General features: G+C 39.0%; 2 protein-coding genes across 2 annotated transcripts in view; one reads left to right on the forward strand and one right to left on the reverse strand.

Moving 5' to 3' along the window:
- map2 (microtubule-associated protein 2) overlaps positions 1–27,940 on the reverse strand; it is a 103,433-nt gene that overhangs the window by 39,951 nt on the left and 35,542 nt on the right. Inside the window, exons 3-4 of the mRNA XM_026144297.1 lie at positions 18,947–19,086; positions 5,071–5,334 (exon numbers count right to left, since the gene is read on the reverse strand). Of these exons, the coding sequence (XP_026000082.1) occupies positions 5,071–5,281 (211 nt within the window). The 5' untranslated portion in view covers positions 5,282–5,334; positions 18,947–19,086. The remainder of the gene's footprint in view (positions 1–5,070; positions 5,335–18,946; positions 19,087–27,940) is intronic.
- On the forward strand, positions 12,056–14,196 carry LOC113008190 (zinc finger BED domain-containing protein 1-like). Its single transcript, XM_026145430.1, has 3 exons — positions 12,056–12,843; positions 13,020–13,272; positions 13,448–14,196. Exons 1-3 carry the CDS (start codon positions 12,170–12,172, stop codon positions 13,661–13,663), a joined length of 1,143 nt encoding a protein of 380 aa, XP_026001215.1. The 5' UTR covers positions 12,056–12,169; the 3' UTR covers positions 13,664–14,196.

The raw sequence follows: 27,940 nt of genomic DNA on the forward strand, positions 1-27,940 counted from the left end.
CAACTGGGACTTAACTCCTCTCTGTGCAACTGGATTGTGGACTTCCTCACTAACCGTAGACAGAGTGTCAGAGTGGGTAAGAACACCTCTTCCACCCTTGTGGTCAACACCGGTGCCCCTCAGGGGTGTGTTCTGAGCCCTCTGCTATACACTCTCTTCACCCATGACTGTATTTCCTCCTGCGTGTCCAATCTCATTGTTAAGTTTGCAGATGACACTACAGTGCTCGGACTTATATCCAACAATGATGAGACAAACTATAGGACAGAGGTGCAACAACTAGAGTCATGGTGCCACGACAATAACTTGGTCTTAAACACCAAAAAGACCAAGGAGATCATTGTAGATTTCCGGAAGAGGGGCCATAACAACCATCTGCCTCTCTTCATTGGCAGTGAGGCGGTGGAGAGGGTGAGCAGTTTTAAATTCTTGGGGGTAACTGTGACCGAGGACCTGTCCTGGGGCAACCATATCACCTCAGTTGTACGGAAGGCCCAACAGCGCCTCTACTACCTGAGGAGACTGCGGAGCGCACACATTCCCAGATCTCTGATGTTGAACTTCTACAACTGTGCCATCAGCAGCGTTCTGACGTATGGATTTCTAGTGTGGTTCCCCAGCTGCACCAAGGCCAATCAGCAAGCACTCCAGCGGGTGGTGAAAGAAGCTGGCAGAATTATTGGAACAAGTCTGCCAGAGATCAGTAATATTTTCCCCACTCGCTGTCTGAGGAGGGTGCACAGTATCCTGCGGGACCAACATCACCCTGCGCGCCACCTTTTCCATCTGCTGCCCTCAGGGAGAAGGTACAGGTCTATACAGGCCAGAACATCCAGACTGGCCAACAGCCTGTATCCACAGGCTGTGAGGCTCCTGAACTCTCTGCCCCCCTCTCACGGACAATAACCATATCCAACTTCTTAATAGCAATGAACTGGTCTGCATTGGTGCATCATATCTTTATTCTCTTCCCCCTCCTGCCCCCCCCCCCTCTTTCTTAAATAGATAACTATCATATCTGATATCATATCTCACAGTACAATAATATTGAATGGGTTGCATTGTTGTATTTTGTCATGTTTCTCAGGTCTTTGTCTGAATTTCTACGAACATTATTGCTAAGGATTGTCTTATTGCATTGGAGTCACACTGGGTTAAATATGTACACTTGGGTTTTAAGGGGTATTTATTATTTTCTTCTTTTTTTTTGGGTTGTATGGAAGCCCCAAACGCAATTTCATTGTTCTTGACAATGACAATAAATAAATAAATACTAAATACTAAATAATAAATGCTGATAATTTATTTTTGAGTAATTTCTTCATGTACATCTACGCTGTATGTAAATAAAAGTGCCCGTGTGACATCTGGGACACAGTGTGACTAAGAACTCTCTTTTTGTTCTTAACTTATGGCTTTAAAAAAAAAAAAAAATCGAGATATATATCTTATATCGCCATCCAGCTAAAAAATATCGAGATATGAATTTTGGGTCATATCGCCCAGCCCTACCAATTAGATTTTGCTTTCTTAACCCAACACATACAGATCAGACATACACATGTAGTGGAAATAGGGCAGGGCAATATGGCCAAAAATATTTATCATGATATATATTTGAAAATTTGCGATAACGATATAACTGATGATATAATTGACACGAGACAAAATACTCCTCAACTTTATTGGTGCAAAAAAAAAAAAAAACCCCATCAATGTATTTTCACTTAAACAAGCAGCTGTTTTTTATGTGCATTAAAGCTATATAAAAATTTAACAGTGCAAATGCAAATTCCTTGCTGACAGTTTAACCAAAAGGCATTTCCAGCATAAAATGGCCGACATATCCTTAGCATAAAGAGGTTATACACACACTATGCAGTAATATTATGTTGAAGCACAGTATGTATCACTCCGCAAGGCTCCTGACTACGGTACTCGTAATGCTCTGACAATCCATCAAGTGATGCGGCTTCGCAGCTTAGCAAAGTCGTACTAAAACATTTTTTGACAGATTTTTGAGAGCCGTGTACCACATAAAATTGTTTCGGTAATAACTGTAATAACGATGGCCCCCTTGCATGCTCTACCAAAAAATGTGTATCTGATGGACGGAAGCCAAACCAGTTCTGCACCACTGAAGTTTCACCGCTTTCGCCCTTCTCATTCTGCGTCGCCGCCATGCTTTTTCTGCCATGTGCGTATGATAACAAAGGCACTGCGCATGCACGTTTTACCCATATTCTATCGCGATATTTCATTTTCTTATCATTGCCTAACATTATACAGGTATTACCATGAACGGTATGATATGGCCCAGCCCAAAGTGGAAATATTTTAAAAAAATAATCTCCTCTCTGATGCTGCCAAACATACTGATTTAGGCTGTTGCTATGGATGGACATTAACAACAGAAAATCTTGTCCAGGATTCTTGACACTATGCCCAGTTATTCACATCAACGATATAAATGACACAGACATCAGCCAAAGCAATAGCCCTAGCATAACACCAAGGCTTCCTTGATTTATGTAAGCCAAGCACCCCCTGTAATGAGCTCAACAACGCTTTGTATTCTTTCTGTTTCTATTAAGTCTGACTCTTTCTCTCTCTTCATCTCTTTCTCTTGACCGCTTGTAGAATGGCCGACTGGCTTTTTTAACTTTGTTTCAAAGAAAGTCAAGAGGGCAATTTCATGCTTCGGTAGTTCTTGTTGTGTCTGAAGAGCTTTTCACAGCGAGAGAAGGCTCACCAAGTGCCAGTATCAGCCCTTCTGCCACCTTTCCTACCCCACTTATCCCCCAGACTGCTCTGTTCTGTGGCAATGCTAATGTCTGCTGACAAGATGCTCTGCAGATAAACACAGCTTTGGTTACACAGCTGGGGAGAGAATGTCATATTTAAACAGAATGCACTGTGTTAAAAGTATTGATATACTCTTAATTATCATTGTTATAGACCAGCATCTATGAAAGCTGGTATAGAAGAGGAATTCTACTTGATATTTTCCGTTTTCACAAATTGACTTAGTCCATTTGTAACTACAGGCTACCATTATGTAAGAATAATGGTAGCCATTACTATTCCACTGATAATAGAGCTATTTGTTGGTCATCATATTTTAGAGACATCCTCACATTAATCTTATGACCTTGATGGATCATTCATTCACTCAAATAACAGGATATCCCATCAGATTATTCCCTCTGAATCCTGCATGTGACTGGATCAGATTTGCACGGGTCTGTCAAGCTGACACATTATAATCCTTAAACTCCTGTGAGATACATTTAATCTCAGTGACAGATGAAAACTGCACACACTGGAAGTATACAAGTCATAAAGACAAAAAATAATCAGATCTGGAAAGGGTCACTAACAATTTCATTTCCATCACAGTAGGTATTTGATTCGCATATTTTCCGAAAATCTGGAAATTCTCTCGTGACACTGCAGGGAGCAAAACATTTTATTCACAGGCATTAACATGTTAATTTTGAAAACTATATTTAATATATTCAAAGGACATTGGTAAAAATGTGAACTGACTTAAGGGATTAATTAAGCACAGGATGTCAAACTGGAACGAAAGTACACTTTTGTAATTACAACTGATGATACGGTCCATTGCATGCTCCGCAGAATAACATTATTAGCTATAAAAACAGTGTATTAATATAACAACTATTCCGTTTTAGTGTTTGTACTTCAGCTTGCACAGAAAAAAAAGCAGTTGACCTGTACAGGCAAGTGCCCATGCATTATGTTTACTGAACAACTTGCTCACCTATTTATGGACAAAGTAAGCATATCAAAGATGGGCACTGAAGACATAAAAACGGCCACTCAAAAACACCGTTATCAGAGCAAAAATTAGTAACTGCTAGGTCGCAGTAATGGGGAGATGGGAGGTTAATTGGGGTCTTGTCATTGCATGCTTTTTGGTCTTGTCAGTGGTAAGCTACAGTTGAAAAGAACAAAGGCCTGGCAAACTAAATTGTAGGGGAGCAGTTGCCATGGTTACACCATTGGTACGTTACTGGTCTTGTCTCCAGGGTGTAAGTGAGGTTGGCGATTGGAGGGGGTGGGGGGGGGACAGATTTTATGTGTTAATTATAGCATTGTTAATAACAGTATGTGTCTGCAGTGAGGACTTAGAAAGCTTAGAGTGGAGACAGAACGCAAACACACACAAACACATCGCTATCCAGCATACAAACCCAAGAATACTGTAAAGATACAAATACACATATACCAATGTGCAAACACAAACATACCAATGTGCCCAGTCATACAAACCGACATTTCACACACGCACTGGAGTAAAAAACCAAAATGAAACACACTCTTCAGACTCTATATAAAGCTGCTGATCGGACTCACCACGACTGACACCACCTACAGTACTTCTACAGAAATGTGTTTCTGATGAACCTTTGTGCCAAATACTTTCTTCAACAAAGAATACAATCTCTGAAATAAATTTAGCTGTTTCACATGCGGATCCCAACTAGATAATACAACACACAGTGTTGCAGACCTCACTTCGTCTTCATGAGTATGCTTACATCCACACAGGGAGAAAAAAGGTTTTCCTATTATCGTGTTTATTACTCTCCACTGGGTGCCAGCTGTGCTCTCAGTTTTAATGATTTAACTGAGCATTTACATCACAAAGCACAGCACAACACATTTACCTATTTGTACCGACGTGCTGTTGTCAAATGCAATTCTGCCCCTTCCCTAGACAAGAATCTTTAGGGTCTCTACTTTATTAACCACATTTGTAAACAAAACAATGCATTTGTATTGATTTAGAGCACAATAACATACAGACATCACTATATGTAGTGAGAACTGGCTGTCTTCAGACAGCCTGTTTTAAAATTGTAAAACTTTAATATGCTGACCTTCCATCATTTGTTCTAAGGAACATTTTGCAGGCTGTTACGCATTTTTCTATCTACTATTAGCTCAATAGACACAGCCATCATTTATCCTGCCTGTAGAAAATGAAACCTTTCAATTAATACAAGCAGATGCCTTTAACAAAAGGTAAAATTACATTACCTGCAGTTATAGCGTGAGCTCCAGTTAGTTCACCGTTGAAGCCGTTCTCCCTGGCAGAATAGGGGGCTGTGGCCACATGGGTCCCACCAGGCTGGCAGGTCCTGTAGGCTGAGGAGGAGTAGCCATTGGCTCCATGGGTGCCACCAGGCTCCTGCCCCGCTGATGGGTCCCACTGAGGGGTACCGTCTTCTGGCTGTCGACTGTCTGCCATGCTGATGCTAGCTAGCAGCCGAAGAGGTTTAGCAAGGGTTGGGGTCTCTCCTTCTGGGATACAGACAGGAAGAGAAGGAAGAGGGAGGAGCAAAGATGAGGAATGGTCAGAACGCAGCATGTCTCTGTTATTAACTGCAATTTTAGCATGGCAGCATTAAGGAAAATGAAGAGTGTAGGGACCAGAGGAGGCTCTAGGACATGTTACATCAGTCACATTTGCAAATCTCTTTTTTGTATGTTATGATCACTGCTGCAGCTCGACTCAACAGTTTTGAAAGTGCAGCTGTGAGTTTGTGTGTAGGTGGTTATGTGAAATACTGTCCTTGGATGCTGTCTGGCATATGACAACCACTGGATGAAACCCTATTGATTTGTGTGTTTGTGTGTAATGACTCATGCAGCCAGCGGCTCAGACAGAAAACACAACTGGCTGAAAATGAACAGAGAAGACCTTGGATTTTCGGTGAGTCGTGCTGGGCTGCAGGGTTTAGAGGTGGGTTCTGATCAATCTGACAAGATTCAGCCCAACATCTAACAAATAGTTTGAATCAGCTTCACTACAACATACTGGCTTCTATTATGTGAAAATCCAATGGCAAATGTTCCAGAAACAAAAAGTGTGTCATCTTTCCAATACTTTTAATGGAAGCATGATAGCTGATCAGCATGGTGTGAACATTTTAGGACTTATCTAAACGTTAAGTGCTAATACCATGTTACGTAGGGCTATGATTCAGTATTTACATGTCTTTTTCATGTTAAAATAACCAACATTGCTTTGTTATTGAATGCATTTATGTTTAAACTCCTAAATATTATGACCAGTGCCTTTTAAAATTCAATGACTAACATAGAAATATCTCATAGTGAGTGGATAACATTGATCAGATCAGGACAGAGAAGGATCAAGTAGAAGCGACAGGCTGAAACTATTGATCAGTTCTTATTATCACCTAAAGCCGGGACAGTCAGAGACAAGGAGTGAAAGTCAAGGATTTAACTACCTGGCCAGGAGAGATAAATGGGCTCAAAGTAGTACAAAATCATTACACTGAGCTGTTATTATTACTATTTTTATTTGGTATATACAGTTTTTTTATGCTCAGTTGAGGTTATTTACATCTCACAATAGTGGAACAAGTACACTGAGTTGAATCTGAGCTTGAAGGACAAAGAGAGAGGTAAACAAAGGGCTCAGTGAGAAGAAAGAAAATTGTGAAATACTCTGAAAGGGAATTGGTGATCTTTGCAGAAGGGCTGTTGATGGTAGCATTTACAGGGCAGCCTGTGCAGTTGTGCATAAGGGTGTGTGTGAAGAAGCAATTTGTCATTTAGCTCTGCGGTCCTCAGAGAGCCAGAGAGTGAAGTGAAGTCAGCTCGAGAAAACGGGAGTCAATAACTACAGCCGAAGACCAAGGTACTGCTACAGTGAGCACTAGGTACTACATTCACAGTACATTAAATACTACTACTCACTGTCAACCAAACAGGAGAACAGAATAGAGTGGAACAGAATATAATAAATGGAAAACAGAAGAGTGATTCCCATACAAAGGATGTATGAAAAGACTTAAAATACAACATGTCCATATTTTTTGTTAAGATGGATAATAAACACTAAGGCTGGGCTATATCATACCGTTCACGGTAATACCGGTGTAATTTTGGGCAACGATAGGAAAATGAAATATTGCGATAGAATATGGGTAAAACGCGCATGCGCAGTACCTATGTTTACATACACACATGGTGGCGACGCAGAATGAGAAGAGCGAAAGCGGATCGTTAAATGAAACACATGAACCAGAATTGGTTTGTAAAAATGCTGCAACGTCAGTGGTGTGGAACTGGTTTAGCTTTCGTCCATCAGATACACAACAAAGCACTATTTTTGGTAGAGCATGCTAGCGGGCCGTCGTTATTACCGTGTTATTTGGAAAATACGGCACACTTAAAATCAATCCTTTGATTTTTCTGAAAATCGACAGTGCCCCTTATAATCCCGTGTGCCTTATGTATGAATTCTGGTTGTGTTTACTGACCTCGAAATGATTTTATGTACACGGCGCTCGAAAATCTGTCAAATGTTTTAGTACGACTTTGCTAAACAACGAAGCCGCACCGCTTGATGGATTGTCGGAGCATTACGGCTATCGTAAGCAGGAGCCTCGCGGAGTGATACGTACTGTGCTTCAACATAATATTACCATATTGTGTGTGTTTAACCTCTTTTTAAGTTTTGTGGATATTATACATGGTTATGCTGAGGATATGTCGGCCAATTTCCACTGGAAATGCCTTTTGGTTAAACTGTCAGCAAGGAATTTGCATTTGCACTGTTAAATTTTTATATAGCTTTAATGCACATAAAAAACAGCTGCTTGTTTAAGTGAAAATACATTGATGTTTTGTTTTTTGCACTAATGAAGTTGAGGAGTTGTAAAGTATTTTGTCTCGTGTCAATTATATCGTCAGTTATATCGTTATCGCACTTTTTCAAACGTATATCGTGATAAATATTTTTGGTCATATCGCCCTGCTCTAATAAACACAAATGTCATTGCAAATAATGTAAATATTTGCATAACATAAATAATCAATGCTTAACAAATTTATTAGCCAATTTAAAGGGTTTATTCCTCAGCTGCTACATTATTGCTAACATACTCAAAATAACTTTTCTGTATCTGTAATGATTAATCCACCAGTATTAATAAGGTCTTTAACTGAATTTATTGTTCTAATCCGTGGTTTTACAAAACGTACGAAACATAAATGCACATAATTATTTTTTAAAGAATAAATAACAATATAGATTTAACGTTTAGGATTTTGACAGGTTTCGGAAATATTTGTAGTTTCTGCTTTTTATGACTGGTGATCTAATACATTTGTAAAGCACTGCATACTGTTACAAATAATGTATGTGTCATTTAGGCTTAATAACTGCTTATTAATAAAAACTATGCTTATGTCCAAAGCTGCCTTTGTCACAGTCTTGGGTCTTGGACACAGGGTTTTGAGTTGTTGGCCTGTTGAGTTCTGTTCCTATTACTTTTGTGTCTAGTAATGCTGTATTAATTTATCCACTTCCATGCTACTGACTGTCCCATTTTGGGGGTATACTGTGGTCCAGGTTTACTCTTAGGTACTAGGTACTCTTTAGTATTTATGGAGGCTGTTATCTGAGTCTAGCCCCTTGCACATTATACTTTCCCTTGGGTTCCCCTCGTCAAGTTTCTCTGTTTATTAATCCTTGTTTTACTCTGTCAATTTCTGTCTTGTGCCTCAGTTTGAGTTATTTCCCTGCTTGTGTTTACCTGTGCCTGCATCCACTTCCCCTAATTATCTTGTGTGCATTTATACTCCTGCCCTTCTTTTGGTCTTTGTCAGATTGTCTGTTTGTCACTGTGTGCGCTCAGCCTGCAGTTTATTTTATGGACTAATACAGGGGTACGGTGGTAACAGCAACTGGCTTTAGCCTCTTGGGATCATGCACATCTCTGCGATGCAATAGCTAGTAAGGTATTTAAGTTTGTACCAAAGAGGTGTGTTGCCACCAGCATAGCTACACTATTTTATGATTGGAAATCTTAACATTTGGTTACAAATTTATAACATTCAGTGGTGTTGATCAAGGGATAGTTGAGATGAACTGTTAGCACTGTGTGAATATCCTCTTGAAAACTGAGGAACTAAGAATCTTCCCATTGAACTTTTTTTTTGTGATTTCCTACTTTTTTTTGAGCTAAAAGAGCACACCCAAACACATGAGATATCAATGGAAAGCCCAGGATGTCCTCTATTTGCAAATCAGGACTTAGTGGGGTAGCTTAAACAGGTCAAAAGATATAGACCAAAAACAAATGTCCATTACAGAGGACACACATGAGCAGGCTGGTTCTCAGGAGGACCACAAATAATGTTGAGAAGGAATACTATAGACAGAGCACAGAGGTGGTTATAATAAAGAGAACCAAAGAATATTCTGGAAAAGAAGAGAATATAGGATTGCTGTAAAGCCTTTGCAGCCTAAATGGATCAGTCAGGAGTCAATGGAGCTTTGCATGAGTCACCTCTGAAGGAAACACCAGTGTGAATGAAACCACGACACAGACTCCACGACAAAGAACACCTCACCACCAACTGCTTTACATAAATGCTCTCTCTGTCTCGGTCCAAAAGCCACAGTATATTTAGGACAGCACCTTTACTGTCACTCTCTCTTCTGTTGCTTGTTCACTCACTGTGTCCCCGTACAAGACTCCATTACAATATTAAAAGAGTCATAAAATTCAGAAATGAGACTGCTGTCCTCATGCCATGTCTACATACTGTCTGTTTGATGATGAAGGTCACATTCAGCTCAGTGGCAATTTTCCAGATACAACTGACTGGTGGCCAGGCGCATGGTGTCAGTGGTGGTTCACAAGAGAACAAGGGACATTTGCCCTGCCTTCTTTGGAGGTCTGTTGAGCTGTTGATGATGATGGTAGCAATAAGTGTGCTCTGCATACTTTTGCACAATGCATGCTGTATAAATAAAACAGCACCACCTTCTGGGTTAAACTCCAAATAAAACAAATGGGGAAATTATAAAATATTACCACACCTAATGTGAAACTCCATCTTTCTTCTTAATTTCAGTGTCTCACTAATTCTAGTTAACACCATTTGTATTCACTCAATATTATAAAACAAAACAAAATACTGGTTGGAGGTTTAGCAGGTATTAAGAAGATAAGATCAAACGGAATGCATAAAAAAATTACATTACAAAAAATACTAATTAATGCTATGCTCAGTTAAAATACCAACTCTGGTATGATTGTGATATGATAGAGTTAGACGCTGGGTGTCTTAGTAGACAGTAGGTCTGTTGCACTTGGCAAAAAGCCTGTGGCACTTTGCCAGTGGGCTGGTTGTTCCTGATAGGCACTCTCTCTGCCCTGGAGAAGAATGGAGTTGAATAGTGAACAGACAAGCAGAGCAGGGCAATGCTGCAAGTGGATAGTTAGGATGGTAGCTTGCAGCACTTTCATGTTACTATATAGTATTTTGTAGCCTGTTAGGCAAAAACAGTTTATGGTTTCAAGAGTCTATAAAATAACCCAAACACTACATCCATTAATTAATTTATAGTACATTTTTCCTATTTCTGTGTTATAAACGTTGCCTTAGTTCTTTGTTGTAATATTAATACTCAAACAAGCATTGGTCGACATTTTTTTAAACATTAGAAAAGATCTTTTTGTAGACAAACAAAAATGAACTTGGCTTTTCTGTCATTACACTGTAACATTTAAGACAATTTTCACAAGCATTCAGAGTGATCCTTATATAAAAGGTTGAAGGTGACAGCCACATTTGAAATCATGTTCTGATGTATTTGTAAACAGAAACCTCACACCATCATAAATGCAGATTTTTATTTTTTTCAGTACTGCATCGTTTGTTAGGATGCCTGGGTCGTTGACCCAGGGTTTTGAGTTTATCATATTATTCATCCTTTCTAGTCTTTGGTTTCTTTGTTAGAGTTCTATCTTATGGTTTATGTCTCTGTGTCTGCCCTGGTCCCACATCTCTGTTCCCTCTGTTGTAGTGCCTGCCTGCGAGTCTGTGTCTGTAAGTTCAGTCTGTGTTATGTTTCCTGTTTTACTTTGAAAGTCCTTGTCTCATGTAAATGCGTCTGGCTATGCTTCCTTTGTCTCGTTAGGCCTGATTTGCCCCAGCTGTGTTTCCCTCCTGTTAACCATTCCCTGATTGCTCCCTCTGTGTATTTAAGCCCTGTGTTTCAGTTTGTTCGTGTCGCGATCTACTGTTTACTATGCTGTGTGTTCTGTCTGTTTGCCTGAGTTTGTTTTTTGGAGTCTCAGTTTTGTTACCTTTTTTGAGTTCAGCATTAAAGCTGTTTTGAGTTCACGTCTGTCTCCGGAGTCTGCACTTTGGGTCCTTTTCCTGCCTGCACACAGCCGTTCCATAACATCGTTTTGCTTATCCTATAGAAAGTAATTTTTTACTTCAGATCACCTGCGAGATGTGTTGTCACCTAGGTGCCAGCTATAAACTAAGTGAGCATATATATCACAGCAGTGTTAATATTTTAAAGGAAAACACTAGCAACAAGGATATTCAGACAGAAATCAAAACAAAACCATCAAAGTGGTCGTTATGTAATCTGTAAACATGCACAATGTGTATATCTAGGGGTGTCAAATTATCGCGTTAATTGCGATTAATTAATTACAATGCTATTTAGCGCGTTATGTTTTTTAATCTTGTTAATCTAATTTTTAATCTCTTGACGTCATTGATTTTGTATGAGAGTTGCTATGTTATAAAATCCGTTTTTATGTGCTGGGCTCCTTGTGCTTGACTTGTTGGGGGTGGAGTCACGTCGTGAGGTCAAGGTGAGAAGTGGTGATTAGCTTACAGTGTGGATATGGAGGCGCATCTGAGAGTTGTTGGCCCAATGAACGGGAAATTTGTATTTCATAAACGCCCCGACGGCACCATTGACAAAGGTAAAGTGGTCTGCCTAGAGTGTAAGAAGGAGTTTGCTTACCACCGAAGCAGCTCAAGTTTGGCCTATCACCTCAACGCAAAGCACCCAGCCGCGAGTGCAGCAACAGCTAGCAGTGAAGACGTTAGCAATATAGCAAGCCAGAGCAAAGCTTTTCGCCAAACAAAACTAGAGAATACCCCTCGTATGAGCAAGTCTGCGACCGACAGGCTGACTAATGTTATTGCCAAGTGGATAGCGATAAACTGTAGGCCGATAAATATAGTAGAGGACGAAGGATTGACAGAGGTGTTGCAAATTGCGTCCAATGACCCGTCATACAAGCCGCCGTGCAGGACTACAGTAACGACCAAAATCAGCAAAATGTACGACGGCGAAAAGAAAAACAAACTTGAGATTTTGGCGGAGGATTCTCCCAACTGTGTTGCTATAACTGGAGATCACTGGACCTCAGCTGGCAACCACAGCTATTTTGGGGTGACTGGACACTTTATTGATAGTGAGTGGAACCTCAACTCATTTGCACTGACCGTCATGAGAACAGAAACCAGGCACTTTGCTGATAAATGCGCCGAACAGTTCCTCAAGGTAGCAAATGACTGGGGTATTGAAAACAAGATATCCACCATTGGCACAGACAGCGCAGCAAACATGCTGGCTGCTATGAGAGCACTTCCATATGAGCACATCGCCTGCAATGCTCACATTCTCCAGAGGACCATCACGGTATGTCTCGATAGCAGTGGTTTTGTCGGTGTACTGGCAAAGTGCCGCAAGATTGTTGGTCATTTTAAACAAAGCCCTGCGAGTACCACAGAACTTAACCAACAACAAGTAGCACTCGGAAAGAAGAGCGATCAACTTATACAGGATGTACCCACCAGGTGGAACTCGACTCTCGCAATGGTCTCACGCCTCCTATGTAACCGAGAGGCTGTCCAGGCTACGTTGGACCAACAGAACCACAGGTTGGTCTTGCCAACCGAAGCTGAGTGGGCGAAACTGCAGAGGCTTGAGCTCCTGCTTGAACCATGCAAGTAAGTTCAAATAAACACCTTCCCATTTTAATTATATAAACTACTGTTACATGTGTAAAATCAAAATTAATGAACATAACAAGGAACTTTTAAGGACAATTAAATTGGAAATCAGTTACACTTTGATTTAAATGAATCCAGCTAGGTTTATTTAGCAAACCTCTCCACCTCTGCAGGTATGTGACAGAGCTGCTGGGTGGTGAGGCCTACGTCTCTTGCTCTGTAGTGCTGCCTGCTTTTCGCCATCTGTACCGTGTCATGGACATTACTGATGATGATCCTGCCTACGTGGTGAAGTTCAAGAATGCCTTCCAGAAGGATCTGGCAGCACGACGAGCTAATGGCAACGAGATATGGTTCGAGGTGGCCACAGCATTGGATCCACGGTTTAAGGATTTGAAATGTCTTCCAAGAGAAAAGAGGGAACAGGTAGGACAATAAGGTTAAGCTGGACTAATGAGTCCAATTCATTATCAAATCAAACTTTTATTTATTATATGGAACACAAAGTTCTTTACAAGATTAAATAAAATAAAAAAAAAAAGCACTTAGTTTTAATCACATTCATTCATTCATTCATTCATTCATTCATTCATTCATTCAGGTGTGGACCATTCTGGAGAATATGCTCCAGGCAGCAGAGCCCAGAAGAGCAGATAGTCTCCAGCCCTCCACAGAGGATGATGGACCAGCTCAGAAGAAGAGGAGGAGCGAACTCCTTCTGGGGTCTGACTCTGACTCAGAAGATGGAATTGAGTCTGGAGAGCTGCAGCGCTACAGAGCAGAACCCAGCATCAGTATTGATGACTGTCCCCTGTAGTGGTGGTATGCTCACTCAGGAGTCTATGAAAAGCTGTCAGTCCTAGCACAAAAGTACCTGGCCTCCCCAGCTACCTCTGTACCCTGTGAGAGACTCTTTAGCCTTGCAGGCCACATAGTGCAAAAGAAAAGGGCAGCCTTGCTTCCAGAAAATGTTACCAGGCTGGTGTGTCTTAGCGACTGGCTGAGGAAGAAGAAATGAGACACATGTGGTCAGCATAGCTGCTGTGTCATTTGTAGCCTACTAGAATAGATTGCTTGATGTTCAGCACTTTTTTTTGTGATGGAAGAATACTTTGATGTGCTAACTTGCAGCACTGCAATGTCAGTTTTATTTTTCATTATCTGAAGCAGAGGAATTTCAGTGCTGTATTGCTCAGAAAAGAGCAACTCTGATGTGCTAACTTGCAGCACTTAATTTATTTGATTTTATTTGTATTTATTTTTCCACTTATTTTACAAAAGAATACAACAGTATGTAAATGGTTGCATCTGTTTAACGTTTGTTAAACAATAAATGACTTTATAAAGTCACTTTCTTTGTTATATCAGTCTTTTGGTCTGCCACAATAAGTTGAGGGCTTTCCTCAGCTATTTTTAGGTGAGATTAAAAAAGAGATTAATTAGATCAATTAATTAAAAATCATAATTAATTAATCTCTATTTTTTTTAATCTCTTGACAGCACTATGTATATCTGCAGTTTTTTATTCATATCTAGACTTTTTTTCACTGCACATCCATAATTGATATCTACTTCATAATGTCAAACTAAGGCGTATTACATCTCCTGTTTCAGCCTTCCACGCGCTGACATTGTTATTCAGCCTCAAAGCAATTTTGAGGGCGATATTTTACTCCTCTCTGCTCCCTTCACCTACGTCTAATGATTATTAAAAAGGAATGAATCAACAGTGACAAGCTGCTTTTTCCACAACACCACTGATGTGAGATGTTGAAATTAATCCAGTAAATATCTTGAGCTGTTTATGCACAGAGCTCTAGCTAAAGTATTACTGGAAAGCAGTGGGTTGTTTTACATTTTTTAAATCAGAAAGCTTGAAAGGGGGCAATTTTCCTCTGTGTGTCCTCAGAATAAACCATTCTTGGTACTTTTCCTCCCCTGACTCCCCCATCTAATTTAAAAACTGTTTTTCGGGAAAGAGGTTATTCAGAGGAGGGATAGTGGGTGCCATGTAAGTAAAGCAAATATTGGGGTTGCCTTCTTGAGTTATTAACTGCTGTTTCTGCTGACAATAAAAGCCAATCATTATAAAGTCAGAGGATTCAAAGCCTGGAGCCTGTTTTTATTTGCTTCCTACATGGAAAAAAAAAATAATAAAGAAACGCATAATTCACATTCACAGAAACATGCACAGTTACACTGTAAAGGAGTACAGTTTAAACAGTGTCTGACTGACTTTCACTACGCTACAGTGTTGGAGATCTGGGCTCCAGTCTCCTGCTATAGGGCATATTAATAATAATTAACAGTCACTGTCACATTTTCTATGCATATTTGTCTTGTGAGGCACAATCAATACAAGACAGGCAGAGAAAAGAAAACTATAGCCTACTGCGCACATTATTATAACTGAGAGTCAAAACACAAATACACATTCTTGATTCAAAACTTGCTCCATACGGGCATCCTCACGGCCTCAAAAGAGTAAGCGTGCTGTGTGGGTAAAACATAAATATAATCCGTTCAGAGGAATAACATAATTTTTGAATTGTAATTCATACTTAAATGCATCTGTCACTTGTGACATTGCAAAAAGAGCTCAGTAAAGTGAAACTGCATGTTCTCCCAGAGGCTGAAAGGCTCTGCTCCTGTCCTTCTCCACTATCACCTGCCCACTATAAAAATAGTGCTTGGTGAGTTCAAAACTACTAATGGGATTACTGCTGAGTATTGTTATGTATTTATTATTTGGGAGTTTTTATAAACTAATATGAATTATCTTTGCTCAGCAAATTATGAGTAGTTTCAACACTAATTATAGGCTGTTCCTGTATAATAATGCTTGACTGTGAAAACAGCAATTAGTTAAAGCAAAATCTAATGCACCAATCAGAAGCATGTTGAAGATAAACTTGGAAGCTGTGGAAATATTCTAGTTTATTTTCATTTGTTTCAAGACAATTATTCTCCAAGTGTGAATCACAATGTGAGTCCAGCTTAAATAGATGAAGTGAGAGTGATGAACTCTCTATGAACACATCAGCCATAAAGATTCATTCCAGACAATGTAATCGTCGAGCTAATTAAATAGTCCATTTGTCATTTCCATGGCTCTTATCTGCTTCTTCTTCTTTTGTCTGGTTTCTTATCATCCTTCCACTTAGAAATTTTCTTCCTACCTGTTATTTTTCTTCCTGTTCACCTTCCTCCACCTCCTACACTCAATGTTCCTCCTACTCATTCTCCTCCACCTTTCATCAGGCTTCATCTTTCTCCTCACTGTGCTCTCTCTACCACCTCATTTCCCTCCTACAATCTGAGCACTTTTACATGCTGCCATCTCGCTGTGTGTGTGTGTGTGTGCGCGCGTGCGTGCGTGTCCGTGCATGTGTGAGTCACACAGATGCTGCATTGCAGGGCTCTCCTCTGAGGGCCATCTAGCTGCAGAAGCCTGAGAGCAAGAGAGGCTAGGGATTCAAGCTCTTGTGTCCCTAAGTATGTGCGCTCTTTTATGTTGCATGTTCAAGGTCGAATGCGAGTAGACGTGTTAAGCGCGCAGTTATTAGAGAACGAGATCATACACATAGTTGTTCAACAAATAGTCTGATATGAGGGGAAATCAATATAATATAAAACTAGCATTTTTTTACAGCAAGTCAGTTGAAAGGGACACTACCCCTAATAAATAAATAAATAAATATATATATAACAAAACTTATCACAATAGCAATTCATTGGTAGGGGGTTATGTGCCAGATTACTTCTTGGCTACGACCAGTAAATCCTTGGAAACTGCTCCCACTCATAACTCCATAAAACAGGAGTTTTGATACTTGACAGATGAGATATAACTTTTTTGTTGAAAGATTGCCCGCTGGATTGTGAACCCCATATTTTGATGCTTCTGGTTTAGCTGTCATGTCATTTGCAGTCTGGGATTCAGGAATATAAAACGCTAGGTTATTAGCTAATAATAGCAAGCTGCATCGATAAATTTTATTGACCCGATAATTAGAATTCAATTTGATTCAATTTTATTTACATAGTGCCAAATCACAACAACAGTCCCCTCAAGGGGCTTTATATTGTAAGACGCTAGAATAATACAGAGGATACCCCAACAATCAGATGACCCACTGTGAGGAAGCACTTGGCAACAGAGGGAAGGAAAAACTCCCTTTAACAGGAAGAAACCTGTTAAAGGGCTCAGGGAGGGTCAGCCATCTGCAGCAACATCCACCAAAGAGCACCAATACCACAAATACAGCTGAAATAGGTGCACTAGGTGAATCCTAGTGGACAGTACAGGATGCAGTTACATATGTTGGCACACTTGTCAATATAAAGTATCTACACTTAAAATCAAGTCCTCAAAAAAAAAATCTAAAACTGTTTTTGTATCATATTACAAACATTTGAATTTCATGAATGAAGCTAGGCAATTTAACCTTAAAGTCTGTCGAGACTGGCTAACTTTTGAAGCCAGCGTCAAGTAGCTCTTCAAAGGAATACGGTAACTGCAGGTCACCACTTGAGCAAACGTAGCTGTTTCCGGGTTTTTCAGTCTTCAGACAAACTGGCAACTGGTGAATCCTCTCATCTAACTCTCAGCTTTCCAAGAGTGTATAACTGTACCTTTAGAAGTATTTTATATGGCAGAGTACACTTGGCAGTCACACAGCTGGCTATACTTTAGCATGGTTAACACAGTTTTATTCAGTTTCCTAAGTAAAAGCTTCTAATTATGCATAAAAATGCATCAAGGTAGTACTTTCAGATTTGGGGAATAATTGTTGTAAAAGTTGTAGAAAACTCACAGAAGAAACCAAAATGTTAAAATTCATCAGCACTGTGGGTTTTTTTCTTCTTAATAATGCCTTTTTTCTAAAACCTAAAAAGAGACCTATCTTATATCAGCTTTATCAGGTTTTTAAGACCTTATTACAGCACCTGACGTTTTGTAGGCTTTTGTAGGTGCAGACTAAATGCTGCAGCAAAGACTTTACATCTGAGGATTTTTGTGATTTGTGATTTTTGGCGCACGAGCAAAAAAAACATGTTGAACAGCATGAAATAATACTTCTCTATATAAACAACAACAATGTTGTCATTACTACTGGATACAAATGCTTAAATGCGCAATATATAAAAAGTGAATATGTATACATATGCAGTGTCCCTTTCCACTAGAAATACTCCAAAATAGTGCCTATCATACGTGCACATAAGCATTTTGTTTTTGTTGTTTACACAATATATGTGAATCATATTGTGGCATAAACCAGCCGAAACCAAAATAAAGCAGCAGGTCCATTTACATGAGTTCTTGAGGCTTACTGTCACTTTTAAACAATATTTTTTTTGTCCAGTGAGTCTATTTTATCCTGTTTCTATGGAGTCTTCTATAAAACGACATCATGATTATGTGAGAAATAATGGGACACACCATCAGCTGACATCGATACATACAAACATGCTCTATACAGACAGACACTTTTACCAATCATCCATAGCCAACCTCACTACCTGGAACACGGGAAAACAAAGAAAAGCCATGAAAGCGTGACTGCTTTTCAGTGGGTCTTGGTGCTGATTGTCTCACTAAAGCAGCTCTTCTCTTCCCACTCAGTACCCACTTCCCACTCATAGCTCCTAGCAGCCTGCACTCACATGTACATCCACCCACACAGCCATTTCATCTGTGGAGGTAACAGGCATTCTTTCTCTCCAGCTCTCTCTTGTTGTAAATGTTTCTTTTTCCTCTTTTTGACAGTTATTCATCTTGTATGTTTGAATAGATGAATTTGATTCTGAACAGGCTTAGCACGATAGTAGATGAGGTTTGGCTGGTTTTGGCTTAATTCGTTTAGATTTGGTGAGTTGTTTCAAAGTAACAATTTACTTTTTAATCATTATCATACCGACAGCAATGATTTTGACAGTTCCAGAACAGAACCAGGAGCCTGGGCCTTACTGCACGCATATCTTTCTCTGCATACTATTTTTTTCTAATCATTTGGGCCCAATTTAAAAATCAGCAAAAAAAACCAGCTACCAAGTCTGGCATTATGTTTGTTTACACATACGGCGGAGTCATTACCTGATTAGGTGGGATGGAACTTTGGAATAGGAGTCAGGCTGGATCCAGAGAAACTATCTTCTCTCCCACTATCAAAAGACTGACGTAGAGATTGTCAGAAGAATAGAGAAAGCCAAGTGCGACAGGCCCTTTTGTTGCACCTGTAAGTTAAGAAAAACAAGATCAGTACTTATTTGAATTACATAAGCCTCTATTTGTCTGCAGTTGTGAATGTTTTCTTTGTTCTTAGAATTATTTGACTGTCCCAAAAAATAAAAAATGTTTGTGTGTGACATGATATGACATGATGTATTGAAATTAATCACTAAGTTGCCACAGTAATAGTCAAAACTAGGACAATAGCACATCCAAGCATAGAAACACAGATATTTCTACTATTTTCCCACGCCTGTGTTTAACTCATGCAATGTAACTGAGCAGTAACAGCAACTCCAGCTTCCAAAATGTCCACATAATTCAAACGAGATCTTGCAAAAGCAGCTTACAGACAAACTTGACACAAAAGAGATTTTTATTTTAGAGCTGCTGCATTAGACACATTCTATTCATATAAATGATGCATAACAAACAGAGTAAATGGCTTAATCACTGAACATTCATTGCAGAAATAATTTGCATATAAACTACTACAGTTTGTTTGTGTACTAAACCCAGATGGATACGTAGTGATGTGGTGAAATTATTAATCATCACAGTGGGCAAGAACAAAAATGCTTCTAAAGTACATTCACTTTTTTATACTTTTTCCATGTAATTATAAAATCAGTAAAATTACCCTTTTTAATCTACACAGCCCACAATCTCAAAGTGAGCTTTTTCTTTTTCCAAATTCCTTAAAAATGAAAAGCATATCTGGATGCAAACTTGTATGTTTATAGGATATTGCTCTGCAATGTACAGTAGGACAAAAAGTATTTAGTCAGCCACCAACTGTGCAAGCTCTCCCACTTAAAAAGATGAGAGAGCCCTGCAATTTTCATCATATGTATACCTCAACTGTGTGAGACAAAATTAGGGGGGAAAAAATCCACAAATTCACATTCACTGATTTTTTTAAAGAACTTTGCAAATTATGGTGGAAAATAAGTATTTGGTGACCTACAAACAAGCAAGATTTCTCGCTCTCACAGACCTGTAACTAACTTCTGTAAGAGGCTCCTCTGTCCTCCACTTGTTACCTGTATTAATGGCACCTGTTTGAACTTGTTATCAGTATAAAAGACACCTGTCCACAACCTCAAAAACAGTCACACTCCAAACCTATTACTTTATATTCTAGCTAAATATGTAGCTATATTTTACAGGGCATCTCTGGGCAAAGGCTAAAACATTCTGTATGTGGAACTCCTAGATAAAAAGGAATAAGCTGGTCCTATTTTCGACAGCAGACACAGGGAGATTTGTCAGAAGGAAGGCAGATCATCAATGAAAACTGCAGACTGTACTCGCCTGGAGCTCAGTTGACTTTTCAGCTCTTAGCAATTACAGCAAACTAAAGTATACAGCCAACAAAATGCATGAGTTTGTTTGTTTGTTTGTTTGTTTTTGGGGGGGCAAGAATATGCACTGATTTAGTAAGTAGCAAGTATGTAGTAAATTGAATATGTAGTTTTAAATCTGATTTTTTATTATGTTTCAGATAACAAATCTAACAAAAACTAACCAAATCTGTCATTATGAGTTATATAGGCTGCATTTGTGAGAATGTTTTCAATTTCAAAATGAACTTTAGAATGCAATACTGTGTGTAAAATCTGTAATCAGTGTGTAAAAAAGTTTTTTTTTTTTTCAATTTCTTAAGGAAGCTACACAAATCTACAACACTTCTACCCACAGCTTTGCTCTAATGATATATCTACAAATGGGCATAACTACAGCTCCCTGCAATTTTTTTTTCCTTTTTATCACAACTATCACTAGTTCTGATTACAGCATTACTGCAAACAAAAAAGCAAATACAGCTAATCAAATGCCTGTTATGTACAAAGCTATTCAGCATTTCTTTTTATTGTATATTACTATACGTTAAAGTACTGTATACTCTCAATGATTGCTATAGGTAGATCACAAGAGACTTAAATCATTTGAATGCAAAACAGATGGAAACCTAAATCATAAGCATCATATATGACAATGATCAAGCAAGTGCTTTTAAGCAAATATAAATCAGTGATATTAACACCTTAATCAATTTATAGAACTGTAGATACATCTCTATTGGTAGCATGTTGTCTTTAATAGTGTCCAAAATAGATTTTTTTAATATCTTTTTTCCCCCAGTATATAATTAAATTAACCCCCTGCAATTTAAATAGCACCATCAGCTTGCATAACTGTCTTAGCCTCTATGCACACTCAAACTGTGCTGATAATTACTTTGGTAAATAATGCAAAGCAATCAGCTAATGCATGAACATGTTGAGGGTAGAACCAATATTGTAATGGCAGAAAGACATCTCATCTGACAAAAAAAAACCCCAAAACAAAACATTGCAGTGATCAGTGCTTTCATTAACTCCATTGTGACAAATAGGCTTCTTTTTTTTTCCTTTTTCTAAACTGCAATTCAGTTTGGTTGTGACAATATAGCCACAAGGTGAAGGTGTTATTGACATTTGTGGCTTTTTTTAAAATATTTGTTTACAATATGGAAAAAATATATATACAGCCTGGTACTGAAGCCAATATTAAATATATAGGCATAGTAAACAGTATGGTAGTACTGTATGTCTGTAATATGTAAAACATGGGGAATGGCAGGTAGGGTCACAATTTATTAAAAAGGCTTGGAAGTTGGTAAAATTACTAAACAAAACTTAGATTTGATTCAAAAGCCTACAAGCAGTGCTGCAGACCTCCTGCATCATTTTCATATTTCGCTATTTACTTTATTTTTTCAGTTTGACTGAATTTGCTGTAACATTTTTCATACTCAGACACATTAAATAAATTCTGTATATTTGCCAATTGCACTTATCAGAAATTTGATGACTAAAGATAGCACACAACATAGACACAAAAAAACCCACAAACAAATTAACTGTACAAAAAAAGGATGGGATACACTGAAAAAGAGGGTCAACTAAGGGTCTTCTATTGAATACCTGTTTCATGTACCTCCCAGTAAAATCTCACAAAGTTAATGAAGTAGTTAATGAAGTAGTAGTAAGTAGTGTATTAGTGCATTTTTTTAATTTACTAGTTCATACATTTTCTACATAATGCATGTAGTATCTCTACTCTGCTTATTCAGTTGTTGTACATTGTGGACAACAGAAAAGGCGAGTGCCCGAACTGAAATCAGTGACGGCCTTCGGCTAAGAGAGTCAAAGCCTCAAAGATACGAAAACAACACTTACAAAAAGCAGGAAACACATTTTTTATTCGTGCCTCAGCTTAGCAGCTAAGGGTCACATGTGAGTCACACCTCAAACAATGACCTTGGACAAGCCTTTGTGTTCTCTGTGCAAATATTCATTTACACAGTTAAAGATACAGGAAAAGTGCAGAAGCAAGATTCAACTGGGACACTCAGCTGATGGCATCTGCAGCCAGGTGGTATGCACTCTTACCCCTCAGCTTACGTGTTTTTGTATAGTTTAAAAGTCTTTTCAATTGCTTAAAAAAAAACAACCCAATACACCATTAGCAAATGTACATGACACAAGCAACTATTAAAAGTTAACTACTAAGTGTATAGCCTGTATAAACAGATTCTTATTGTGAGATGTACTCTGCTGCCCTACATGATCAACCCATCTAGCTTCAATTATGTATGGTCAAGAGTTTCTAATAAAAATGCAAATGAAATGCCTTGAAGTGAAATAACTCATTAACAGTGAGACAAAAAAAAAAACCCCGAATAAGACAAACCATTGGTGTAAGACTGGGGTAGGTATGATTTTGAACTGTGGTGACACAGCTTCAGACAACAAAGAAGCCAGAACCAGGTCTGGTGAAGCTCTGGAGACACTGCCAGTCTCTGGCAGCCACACTCACCAATTAGTCCATTAAGTTGTTATAGTGTTTGCCAAGCATCAAAGGTCTAAATCACACCATGGTGTTTACTCCACTAGGGTTGTCCTTTTCCCCCTTTTGTACTGTACAGTAGATTTTTGAGTGCAAAGCACCAACTGACCAATGATTAGAATGAAAAAAGATCTTTTTTGTTGTTTTCAATTTTTTTGTAGTAGTGAGTGATTTTTTTTCAAAGAACACTTTAAAAAAAGCTGTAAAGGGATTTCCTCCTTTTACTAACAAAGGCACTTAAATCTGTGTTTCCAATACACAAACTGGCTTTTGCATTTTCTATAATCGTATTTCACACATAAACATAACAGAATATGTGTTACATCACTCCACTTCAGGGTATAACATGATAAGAGTAAATTACATATGGTGTATGTTGTAGATGGAATACCATCACTGTAACCAGCATCACTGGATTTACTTTACAACGGATACAACAAAGAATTTCAAAATAAAAGATTTAAGAATAAAAGTGAGTCCCCATTACCACTCTTCAACTCTCTATCATTCTTTCTAAAGATAATAACATCTCTTGTGGTACTGTCACATACATTCCTTTGATAATAATCTTTAGCTTCTGGAAAATAGAGAATTAATTAATTTATTTATTTATTTATTGACCTTACTACCCTGCCCTCTAAGAAAGGTCTGATTTCTAAACACACCTGACTCTAATCCACAAATGAACCTTTTTACATATTGTCTCATTTGTTAGTGCTTTTTTTAAAGTTGGGTTAGAGATGGAAGAAAAGCCATAACCCATTTCCATTAAATAAATGGTTGATAACAACAAGCTCATTGTCTGTCCTCTCTGAAACCAGCGTTCCAAGCCTCTATCTAAAAGTTCCAATTAATTTCTAACCCACTCATTCTTTACTCTAAGTTGAGGAAAATAGTTCTGGTACTTATGTATGGTACTTAAACAGCACTTTTCTATTCTAGCTGAGCACTCAAAGCTTTCTAGAATAAGTCTAATTCACCCATTCATTCAGCATTTTTATTTGAGTGTAGTCTAACCATTCATGCGTACGCTTCCATGGGGTTTAGCATCTTGCTCAAGGATACTTTGTGGACTTGGTAAGCCAGGCATCAAACCACCAACTGTCATGATTAGTAGACAACCTGTTCTACCTCCTGAGTCACACTGGCCCCAAAACCTGCAATTGCACTACTTTCTATCACAAATAAATCCAGGCTTACTTTTAAATTATTAAAAATGTGAGGCTCAATACTGGAATAATAAATAGTGGTAATGCAATTCTTCAGTTGTTCCACTTCTTTCAGCTCGCTTTAGGGGTCGCCACTGTTGGAGTCAAATTGTTAAATGTTGTCATTGTGTTACTTAAATTTGTAAGTCTTAGTTCAAACTGTAGGATCAGATCGGAGACATTCCTTTGTTTCTGACCAACTCTCCAGCCAGTTTGTTGGTGGGGGAGGCTATAGTATTTTATAATAGGCAAATCTATGTGAGGGTTCTGTAAGCTTCCTGCTTTTATGATCCTTTTGGTAAGCAGGAGGTCACACAAACGCACCTCCAAACACAAACACACACAAACGCATGCATACACACACTCTCGCACAGGCATGCACACACACATACACACACATACACGCACAGTACCTTATCTTTTGTGACCATAAGGGTTGTTTGTTTTTTGTTTTTGTTTTTTTTACAATGGGTGGTGCTTGTGTGTACTGTAACTGTTTTCAATAAAAAGGCAGCAAGGAAGGCTGTTTATTTGGAGTTGGCTAGGAGACAGGTGAGTAGCGTTTAGCTCCAAGAGCCTGGTTCCGACCAGCCTCTCTTGCTAGCAAGTAAAATTGCTGTTCGTCTTGCTTCCTTGTTGTCATTAACAGGAATAAGTCTCTACACCAGCGGCCTGTGGAAGCGCAGCGCCAACAGCCACAGTGGATCATTGGCCTCCATCACACCCTATCGCCTATCTATCTATCGCCCTATCTGTTCTGTGTACTGTTGATCGTAGCTGTGTTAATTTCTAATAGATGTTTCTCTCTGATCCACAAATGACAACTACCTGTGACCAACCCATAACCTACTTGTGTACACCTCCAGCATACACAGTCTTCTACATACACACACACAAATACGCACTCTATAGAGTGAGCCCATGAGAGTTTTGGACTCATCCCTTTAAGCTACTTTCTTTCCTCTCAGTGAAGGTCACTTTAGCTTCCTTCTTATGTAACCTTGTACCTATAAAACACGCACACACACACACACACACACACACACACACACACACACACACACACACACACACACACACACACACACACACACAGAATGATCACACATTCTGATCCTGCAAATACACACATACTGATTAAGCATACACACACAAAATGAAAGTGCTTTGTTCTGTCTCCTGGGACTGCACATCCAGCAGCTACCTGTCAGCCCACATTTTGTGCAATCTGTAGGGGGTTATGTTTGTGCGTATGCATGTGTGTGTTTCAACTGACCAAGCTTGCTGCTTCCTGCTTTGAAAATGCAAGAATCTCATTTATTGTGAATGGACTGGTGCGAGGAGTCGAAATGTATGTGCTGATGCCGCAAGAGCTTTCAGGAAAAAAAGATCTTCTGAGTCTTGGATTATTCAGTAATACTGTAAAATTGGCTCCCAGTAGGTTCGATTGTGAATCGTATGGTTATGTAAAGCTTTAATTTTTAATGAGTGTATGCTCTGCAGGTTAAGGTCTTTACTCCTGCCTGTATGATTCTGCAGAACAACTCTTATAGAGTACAGTATCAAAGCAGACCTATGTGTATTGTGTAGGTATGGTGGAACCTGTGTATAATCTGCTGCTTAACACCGAGAAGACCAAGGAGCTCATCATGGACTACAGGAGGAATGCTGACCCACATCCACATTAAGGGGACGGCTGTGGAGCGTGTGAGTAGCTTCAAGTTCCTGGGAGTCCACATCTCCGAGGATCTCACCTGGACGACCAACTGCTCCAAGCTGGTCAAGAAGGCTCACCAGCGCCTCTTCTTCTTGAGGACTCTGAGGAAGAACCACCTGTCCTCAGACATCCTGGTGAACTTCTATCGTTGCACCATCGAGAGCATCCTGACCAACTGTATAACAGTCGGGAACTGCTCTGCCTCGGACCGGAAGGCGTTGCAGAGGGTCGTGAAAACTGCCCAGCGCATCGCCGGAGCACCACTTCCTGCCATAAAAGACATCTACAGGAAGCGGTGTCTGAAAAGGGCTGGGAAAATCATCAAAGACCCCAGTCACCCATCACATGGACTCTTCACCCTCCTGCCCTCTGGGAGGCGCTACAGGAGCCTCCGGACTAAGACCACCAGGTACCGGAACAGCTTCTTCCCCACAGCTGTCAGACTCCTGAACTCTGCCTCCTGACATCTGACCCACGTTAACACATGGACTGAACATACACACACCCACAATGGACAACTGTACCCTCAAACACAATAATAACATGGACTGAACCACCACTCACAACCACTAGCACTTTATATAGCCTCTGTAGGAATTATATCTCACTTATCTTAACTGCACTACTGTATAGCTCTGTGTAAATAATCATTCTGTACATTCGATAATTTTTAATCCTACAACCGTTTACAACTTGCATAGTTCCCATTTCTGTATAGCTGTATATCCCAGATTCTGTAAAGTTATTTATTTCATATTCTGTATAGTTTTTCATATTTATATCCTGTTCATAGCCTGTACATAGCTTGTACTCACTACAGCCTGTACATACTTATAGTTATAGAATATTCACAACATACCTCATACCGTGTACATTATAACATACCATAAGACCCATTTCTGTAATATACTTACATATCTATACTATTGCTAATATATCTATATCACTAAAGCACTTCTGGATGGATGCAAACTGCATTTCGTTGCCCTGTACCTGTGCATGTGCAATGACAATAAAGTTGAATTCTATTCTATTCTATTCTAATCTATGAAACCTCAAAAAACTCAAGAAGTGACAAAGTTAGTTGGTCCATCACCTCAATCTTGATTAAAGTTTCTTCACCTCTCTTGCAAAGATTGCTAACAAATCATTTTTATGATCCTGCAACATTTCCAGAGGAGGCTCACATTTTATTTTTGAGAAATAACCCTCAAGTTAATTCAGGTCAATGGAAATGATGCTCAGAAGGCCTCCTCAAAATCTACTGAATATGAGCCATTTGTTCGTTTAAGACAGGACATCTAGAACTTGTGGTAAGCTGTATGAGATGAATGGATATGTCCAGCTACCTTACTGTGCTGGGATGGCAGCTTGAGAAAAGCAACATATGCATATATATGTAATTGATATCTAAAATGAAAAATCTGTGCCATTTAACAGAAATTTCCCAGAGCTTAAACTGAACATAGTGATTATTCTTCTTCATTAGCCCCTCATTTATCATCCCTCTCCTCATTAACCTGCTCCCCCTCAGAAATAGCGGGTGCTGTGGCCTAATGGGAAAGTATGAATTTCTCTGTTCATTTAAAGGTGTGTGTGTTCATGCACATACCCAAACTACAGCATTGATAACACTGCAAAAATTAAGACAACAAACACAACGAACAACTACCAGCACAGAAAAAGATTTTATCTTCTTTGACACCAGCTGACATTATCGGCTACAATGACAGCACAACTTCTGTGTTATTAGAGTAAAAATGTGTAATTAAGTCAATAAGAGACTTATGTTTTATTTTTATGTAAATAAGTGAATGAGATGGTGTGACGTATAAGGGTTTTTCAATTATAAATTCATTTTTTTCATTCATTTTCCATCAGACAATCCAGTTCAATGATAACTGTCATTCAATGCAAAGTGTATGACTTGATACATGAATTTTCTTTTTGTGATTTCACCATCTATCCATTAATTAATTCCCCCATGAAAAAATTGTATGCATTTCATTAAATGGAGAGCTCTTTTAGCCCATTCAATCT

Source organism: Astatotilapia calliptera, chromosome 16, assembly GCF_900246225.1.
Source record: "Astatotilapia calliptera chromosome 16, fAstCal1.2, whole genome shotgun sequence".
Classification (NCBI taxonomy): Eukaryota; Metazoa; Chordata; class Actinopteri; order Cichliformes; family Cichlidae; genus Astatotilapia; species Astatotilapia calliptera.

What these genes read in the sequence shown, in the direction of transcription:
- LOC113008190 (XM_026145430.1), top strand. Translation starts at nt 12,170, where the DNA reads ATGTACGACGGCGAAAAGAAAAACAAACTTGAGATTTTGGCGGAGGAT. An exon ending in CTCCTGCTTGAACCATGCAA is followed by an intron (nt 12,844 to 13,019) that starts GTAAGTTCAAAT and finishes CCACCTCTGCAG; the next exon opens with GTATGTGACAGAGCTGCTGG. An exon ending in CAAGAGAAAAGAGGGAACAG is followed by an intron (nt 13,273 to 13,447) that starts GTAGGACAATAA and finishes TCATTCATTCAG; the next exon opens with GTGTGGACCATTCTGGAGAA.